Source organism: Daktulosphaira vitifoliae, unplaced genomic scaffold (genome assembly GCF_025091365.1).
Source record: "Daktulosphaira vitifoliae isolate Bord-2020 unplaced genomic scaffold, ASM2509136v1 Scaffold_3, whole genome shotgun sequence".
Classification (NCBI taxonomy): Eukaryota; Metazoa; Arthropoda; class Insecta; order Hemiptera; family Phylloxeridae; genus Daktulosphaira; species Daktulosphaira vitifoliae.
This window is the reverse complement of record NW_026099574.1, coordinates 950,606-958,596: the sequence shown is the minus strand read 5'-3', so window position 1 is coordinate 958,596 and position 7,991 is coordinate 950,606. Positions and strand designations below refer to the sequence as shown.

At 26.7% G+C, this 7,991-nt stretch overlaps 2 protein-coding genes across 3 annotated transcripts in view; both read right to left on the bottom strand.

Annotated features, from left to right (window-relative positions):
* LOC126903090 (uncharacterized protein C05D11.1-like) overlaps nt 1-2,409 on the bottom strand; it is a 21,177-nt gene extending 18,768 nt beyond the window's left edge. The window contains exons 1-6 of one of the 2 annotated variants that reach the window (XM_050681055.1): nt 1,666-2,409; nt 1,464-1,604; nt 1,376-1,398; nt 1,014-1,223; nt 814-936; nt 595-749 (exon numbers count right to left, since the gene is read on the bottom strand). In XM_050681055.1, the coding sequence (XP_050537012.1) occupies nt 595-749; nt 814-936; nt 1,014-1,223; nt 1,376-1,398; nt 1,464-1,604; nt 1,666-1,906 (893 nt within the window). In that variant the 5' untranslated portion in view covers nt 1,907-2,409. Of the gene's footprint in view, nt 1-594; nt 750-813; nt 937-1,013; nt 1,224-1,297; nt 1,399-1,463; nt 1,605-1,665 lie in introns of both variants that reach the window. The other variant, XM_050681054.1, reaches the window with a different exon arrangement.
* Nucleotides 2,410-4,445: 2,036 nt separating this feature from the next.
* LOC126900920 (uncharacterized) lies at nt 4,446-6,260 on the bottom strand. Its single transcript, XM_050676955.1, has 2 exons — nt 5,659-6,260; nt 4,446-5,574 (listed from the first exon to the last, which is right to left on the bottom strand). The coding sequence occupies exons 1-2, from the start codon at nt 5,757-5,759 to the stop codon at nt 4,446-4,448; spliced, it is 1,230 nt and encodes a 409-aa protein (XP_050532912.1). The 5' UTR covers nt 5,760-6,260.
* Between the last annotated feature and the right edge of the window lie 1,731 nt (nt 6,261-7,991).

Genomic DNA, 7,991 nt, shown 5'->3' with positions numbered 1-7,991 from the left:
GACACAAAATAAAAAAAAAACATATCATGGTAAAATCAATATTATTTCAGTTTCGTATGCTAAAAATCGTTAACAAAATAAATAGTTTTTTTTTAATTAAAAATTTTTAAAATCCACTTAATGTTAGGCGTTTTTTTTATATTCAAGTCCCTCCATTAAGTGGTGGGTAACTCAAATTTTCTTTATCTTATGATGACCATGAGGGTAGCGACTCCACAATTCGATGTCGTTACCTTTCTCGATAAATAATAATGTAACAATTTTTGTATTAGGAAACTAGTACATAAATATTTTTTTTTTGTACTTATCAAATGTCCTTGAAGCATTTTAAGATAGTGATTTTCATCACCCTCAGATATCAATCTACACATATTTAAAAAATTCTATATCCCCAATTTGCTGTATCCCTGTCGTACTTAATTTATTTATATTTATATTAGAGACAAATAATAAAAATTATTTTAATATAATATAATAATACGAAAATTGTTTAAAAATAGATTACAATTATTTGATAACTGAATCAAAAGTTATGTTATATTTGGATATAACAAACTGTATGATATTATACATAATATTAAATATATCAAATACTTGTATGAAAAAGTTGACCCAACTGGACCTCTCCAACCGATATTGATATAACCATTGGTTTCTTCATCGCATGGAAATAGTTCTACATTATTTGAAGATTCCATTAAAGGATCTACAGGGTTTTGCCAAGGTTTTACATATTCTCCACGGCTTCCCTTTATTTTAAATATTTAAAATTAAATCTTCATTAATAATAAAATTAAATATGAATTTCATTACTTTTGATAAAATTTTTTGAATAACTGGTTCCAGACTATTAAATAAAGAAGAATGTTTTACTTTTCCCGTTACTAGAAGTAACAGATTTTCAGGACGGTAATATGCTTGATGGTACTTACGAATCTAACAAATTAAATTTATTAGCAATAATAAGTTATTATTTATTCTATTGTGCACAAATTTAATAATAATCTTTAAACTTTTTCAATAGTAGTTGACTCTCGTAAATTTTTCATAATGCCTCCGTGTACTGATTTGTAGCCACATTTACCAGGATATACTTTTTTAAGAAAGGATTGATATACAATAGCTTCTGCCGTATTTTCTAAAGCTTGCATTTCACAATAAACAACACCAGCATCTTTACCATCGGATGTTATATGGTGAACTTGTGTGATAAAATTAGAATCCTAAAATTTACATTATATTTACATTATATTATATTTACTGACAATTTATAATAAAGTGTAAATAAAAAAATTACAGTTAATGTAGGATATAAAATGTGATCTAGATAAATTGGAAGCAATGAAAGAAATCCTTCACTCCCAGCTGTACTGACTGTATAGCAAGTATGATCCACAGCTATAAAATAATATATTAATCATTAGACTTTAGACAACATTTGAAATAATTTTTTGATAAATTACATGTTTTTGCACTGATTTTTGTTCCAAGACATCGATTTGCCAGAAAATAAACAACTCCATTGTAAGGATAATCTTCTGAACCACTAAAAATTAAATGTTCTAATGTATGTGGAATACCATCATCATCAAGAGTTTCTGTGGCTAAACATTTCATAAAATAAATAATTTTTATGTTAAAAAATATTTTGTAAAATTAATTTACCCAAAGTGAAGTATCCATTTACAACTGGAACATCAATGTCACCAAATACAATAGTAATCCCAGTACGTAAGCATTGATACTTATACACTGGTATAACATTTTGAAATAATGAATGATTGAGAAGCCTATATTTATCAGCAAAATTTTGGTTTATTATACCATCATTTGATGCCAAAATAATATCAGTTATAAACCCAAAAATTAAAATACTTTGTAACATGATAAAAAGGTACCCCTTCATTTTTGAATACGTGTATATTTTATATTTTTAATTTATCTTTTTTGAGCAGTCTTCGTGTTGCAATGGCGTTTTATATTCTCTCGTTAATGATATTGTTTGATCAGCTTTGGTTACGCAAGTGTTTTATTTTTGAAATTTTGAGTTACTTATCTCCAAAATTCTCTTCCTAATTAAGTTGGTATTAAATAAAATATTTTTAATAATTTTTTGAAAATAATAAATTAAACTATCAATTATTGAATTTTTAGAGTTCATATGTTCAATAATCTATTACTCGAGACCTAGATTACTTTTAGTAAAACTTTATAAAGACTACTTTAGCCTTATATTTTTTTACCATAGTCAAAAAGTCTGAAATTATACATGATTTTCGATTCATTTTTTAAATTAATGATAATTTAATGAAATTGTAAATATAAAAAAATTTTTTAATGTCTATAAAGAATTTAAAAATAATTAGAATAAATTTCAATAGCTCACAATACTTTTTACAGAATTTATTTTACTAAACACCTTTTTACACGTCCAGTAAACACTGAACATACATCCGTCAAAAGCATTTGGATTTTATTTAGTATATATATATACATAACGATATGACGTAAAATATTCATATAATAAATGAATATATTTAATACATAGTTTGTATATACATTACGTAGAATAATACATTTATAATTACTGAAAATGCTACAAATAAATTTAAGTAATCAGTGTACGTTTACATTTTACATATATTTTATGGTAATATCTTGTTATTTTATTATATATTTATTTTATGCAATTGTACATATTCAACTGCATCTTAAGTAAATGTAAATACAAAGTTAATAGTAATATATAAGAATTTACAATTATTTTGGATTTATTCATTTATTTTTGAGTAAACTATAAAATTCATGTTGAAATTAAATGTGAAATCAATTATCAATTATGGATTTTGAGTACATAAAGAGTGTTCAGACACATAATTTTTACATTTACTATACTCTATTATTATGTATACTTTATTTATTTAACATAAATTCACACTTTTAATTATAATTAAATATATCTTTATATAACACATGAGCATATTTTAAAATGAAATATTTATTAATTCTTTATTAAATTAGCTATCTAAATTGATAATAAATAAATTTATTTATTTAGGCCACATTTTAATTTTTAACAGATTTCATTATTTGAGCTTCGATGCGAAGCTGAGAAGGTATTGGTTTTACTAAGATGTGTTTTTTTTTTTTGTGTCTGTTACCACTTTTTCTTAGCTCTAACCGAACCGATTTCTTTCAATGATACGTCAAAAGATCACAAATCATATCTAGTCGAAGATATTACCCTCAAAAATTGAAAAAAAATCCCTCGTTCCCCGTAAATGGGGGAAATCTCAAAAAAAAATTACAAATTTAAAAATCGCTAATTTTCAAAATTTTTTAAATTTTTATTACTTAAAATTACCATAACTTTTTTAAAAATGAACATATCAATATAATTTTTTTTTATATAGATGCATGATGTCTTTACTTTTAATATATTTTTCATATATTAATCCCTTTTTCATTCGATATACTTTATCTGAATCAGGATATTAATAAGGAACCAGCAGATGATGTAGCTTTTGGAATAATCCACCAATTTTTTAAAATTAAACACTATCTAAAGATTTTTACTATGATGTGATTTTTTTTTTTTTTTTGTGTCTGTATACGCTCAATCTCAGCTCTCACTAAACCGATATTGATGAAAAATATGTCAAAAGATCACAAATCGTATCTAGTTGAAGACATTACCCTCGAAAATTGAAAAAAATTCCCTCGTTCCTTGTAAACAGGGGAAACCTCTTTGTAAAAAATTTGTATTTTTTGAGATTTGTAAAAAATTACAAATTTCAAAATCGCTAATTTTTTTTATTTTTTCCTTAAAATTACCATAACTTTTTTAAAAATGAACATATCAATATAATTTTTTTTTTATAGATACCTTAGATATTTATTTATCATTTTTTATATTTTTGTTAACATTTTACCCTTGACAATCCCACAGGAAAGGGTTTTAAAATGGTAACTTTTTCAACTTAACTTTTGAAAATGTTCCGGAAAGACTGAAACTTTTATATATATCTTAAATTAAAACTAATGTAATATACTATAATTTGAAAAAAAAAAATTTGACCTCTGGAATTGTTTTCATGGTGAAAAGAACTACCGTATGCAAACNGAGTAGTTATACCTTGTTGATTTAGTTACTAATTATAAAAATAATATTTAACAAAATTAACTTATTAAAAATTTATAAAAAAATTGTTTACATTTTAGCTTCGATGCGAAGCTGAGAAGGTATTAATTTTACTATGATGTGTTTTTTTTTTTTTTTATTTTTTTTTTTGTGTCTGTGAACGCTCAATCTCAGCTCTCGCTGGACCGATTTTGATGAACAATATGTCAAAAGATCACAAATCGTATCTAGTCGAAGACATTACCCTCAAAAATTGAAAAAAATTCCCTCGTTCCCCGTAAACGGGGGAAATCCCCCAAAAAATTTATNATTCCTGTAAGAATTTCGAAAGCATGAACAACATAACTTGATTTTTATTCTGCCCTCCACATCCATCAGAAAACAGTCGAATAGTGTGTATATTCATTAAATTTGTGTTTTTTAAACAATGATAAACAAAGGATGCGATTTCATTTGATCCTTTTTTATAGTCTGTTTCTAACCATAAATACATAAACGTATTTTCTTTTAATTGTTTTGATTTTGATGTACCTTGGCAAACCGTAAAATTATATAAGTACAATTGTCTGGAATAGTAGGCACTTTGATCGGGAACTTTGGGTAACACTAAGTTTTTTTGACAGTCAAATGAAAATGTTATCTCTCCATCATTTTCATTTTGTAATAATTTATAGAATGCATCAGCCTTTTTTTTATGAACTTCCAGTTTGGTGCTTAATTCTCTTTTTTCGATTAAACATCGAGTTACTTTGATTTTTTGTGTTAATGAGATACATAAAGAACAACAATCTGTTGCTGGAGACCCGAACCCAATATTGAAATCCGTACAAAAAATTGAGCGAAAAAAATCATATTTTACGTCTTGTCCCGGTGTAGTATCATTGAAAACTTTATACAACGAGGAAATTGACATTTCACTGGGCAAATACTGTCGATTGGTATTTTTTTCACGACAGTAATGGGATTCGATAGGTTTAAGTTTTAAAATGAATGCCTTCACCATTTCCCTTTGGATTTCATATTTTGGCGCCGGTCTTTGTCCACCTCGATTTTCTTTCGGAGATTGGCCAGTCTTAAAATAATTTTTACATACAAAATCTACTCTTTTTTTAGAAATTCTAAAAATATCTGTAAATGCTTTTTTACAAACTAATACATTTTCACGGCCACCATTTGCATTAAGTTTTGGCATAAAATATTTTATAGATACCTGTTTTTCGAAACAATCCTTACGTGAACGATTTCTGTGTATGGGACTGATAACAACAAACCTCAAAATTATTTCGTCTTGCTTAATTTTGTCCGGTAAATCATAGAACATTTGGTGAGCTCGTCTCAAGTCTTGCATAGTTAAGGTTTTACATTGGTATTGCCGTTGGTTTGAATTGTTATGTTCACATTTAGGGCGAGTTGGAAATCCAGTAGATGAATGTCTAAAATTGAAATTATTAGATACTACTATTTGTATATTACATAAAATATTAAACGTAGTAAATAAAATAAAAACAATGATTTACCTTCGTCGTTTTTCCTTTTCTCGTTTCCATTGAGATGGAACTGCAGTCTTTTTCCTTGCATTCCCGGGTGTTGCAATTGAAATTATATTATTGTTTTGCATTGAGTTATTTAATGAAACTATTACTATTACGCGCGAGGTAATATTATTATCATGAAATCCTTCCAGATTACCGTATCAAAATGTTATCACAAGTATTTTAAACCAATATGTTTCTATATAATATTAAACCATAAACTGAGCTAAAACCATTTTTATATTAATTTTACTTAAAAATGGTTGAATGAATCGATGAACAAAGTACCTGTACTAACTTTTGTAATTGTGTGCTTGAACACATGGAACCAATGGATAGGGATTTACTCCGTTTTGCAGCTGTACTATAATTACTCGGGACATACTACTTTTTGGTATCACAATACCAATGGACTTACCCTGTTTTGCAACTGTATTCAATTTTTAAATTAAAAATTAAGTAGGAAATAACGTGTTTTGAAACTTGAGAATTTGTACAAGAAATCAATGATGGACAAATAAAAAGAAAATGGTAAAATATCGATTTTGGTTGAAATTGGACTTACGCACTTTTGCAACTGGACGACTCAATTGACATCTAGGCCAGTCAACAAAGGAAAAATTTCTTAAAAAATGCCCAACCAAATTTTGTTTTATTAATATNAATAATTTTCAATAAAAACTGTTTGTTTTTAAAATTGAATTAAAATATGTATAATGACATACTAATAGTCCTCATTGATTGGAATTGAGTTTTTTTTTTACAGCCTCGCAAAAGTTCAAAAATATGAGCTTTTTTAATTTTCTCAAAAAATATTTAACTTACAAAAAAAAGTTTCGTACAAAAGTTGTTTAAAAGACAATTATAAACAAAAAAATTATCTTATATTTTTTCATTTAAACAAATATTTTTCGAGTTACATTACATTTAATATGAGTACTAAAATTTATATTCCATTTTTTTCATTTTACGGTTACTTTTTATCATGTTACACTTACGTTAGACACAATGTTATAAATGCATATGTGTGTATGTGTGAGTTTATTTATTTATTGTATCATTAAAGTGTAGTGTATATTAATATACAAGCGATAGAGTAGGTAATTGATTTGACGCTATATTATTTAAACCCAACTAAACGCTAAATTGTACATTCCGAAACAACAATCATATTATGTCAATTGCCACCGGAATTTCTGGTAATATTTTTCTTTTTCTTTGCCTTAATCCCAACTACTTGGGGTCGGCCACCCTTATCCTAAGCTTCCACTTGACACGATCTCCCACATCTTCTACGCTCATATCAGCTGTCCTCGAATCGCATTCAATAGCATCCCTCCATCTCTTTTTTGGTCTTCCTCTATCTCCTCTTATAGAATATAAGAATATAGTTCTTCTTATATAGTTATAGAAATGAATATTGAAGGAAGATGAGATCTTCCTTCAACATTCATTTCTATAACTGTTCTTACAGCTTTCGATTCTTCTCTCCTCATAGCATGACTTAACAATTTAAGTCTATTTTCTGTCATCTTATCCACGATTGACGCAACACCTATACTTCCTCTTATATGCTCGTTCCTTATCCTATCTTCTCTAGTCACTCCACTCATCCAACTAAGCATTCTCATCTCTGCTACATTTATTCTCTGCTCTACTTTCTTATCAACCGCCCAATACTATGAACCATACATCATAGCTGGCCTCACAATTTCATACTGAATTTGAAAACTATAATTAGTCTTTATTCATATATTATATTTTAAAATCAAAGTACTACTAATCAGAATATAATTAAAGAAATAAGAGTTGATGTTGCTTTTGGAATAATCCACCAATTTCTCTAAATGAAACACTATCTACAGATTTGCATCGAAGCGTTTCTTATGATAGTGATTTTAATCACTGTCAGATATCATAATACTTGATCCAACTATGCCACGTCACCACTGTTCCGCGACCCCCTGTGCTGGGTTTTTTATTCATGTTTCTATACAAATAATTTTAAAAAAAATTATAAATTTTATAGAAACCTGTATAACAAATTAAAACATTAATTAAGGTCTTACTTCGTTATTTATCTATTTACTTATAATTTATTATTTAAATAAGACACAAGAACAAAATAGGGCAGTAATTTATGTCCAGCAATATCAAATAAAAATATGAACAATATAAATTATTTAACTAATTGTACAAATTATTAAAAAAATATATTTACAAACAAATTATATATATTTACCGTGGTTTCAAAAAAATTAGTATACTTTCTATTGTATGTATACTAATTTTAGCTTCGAGACAAAGCTGAGAAGGTA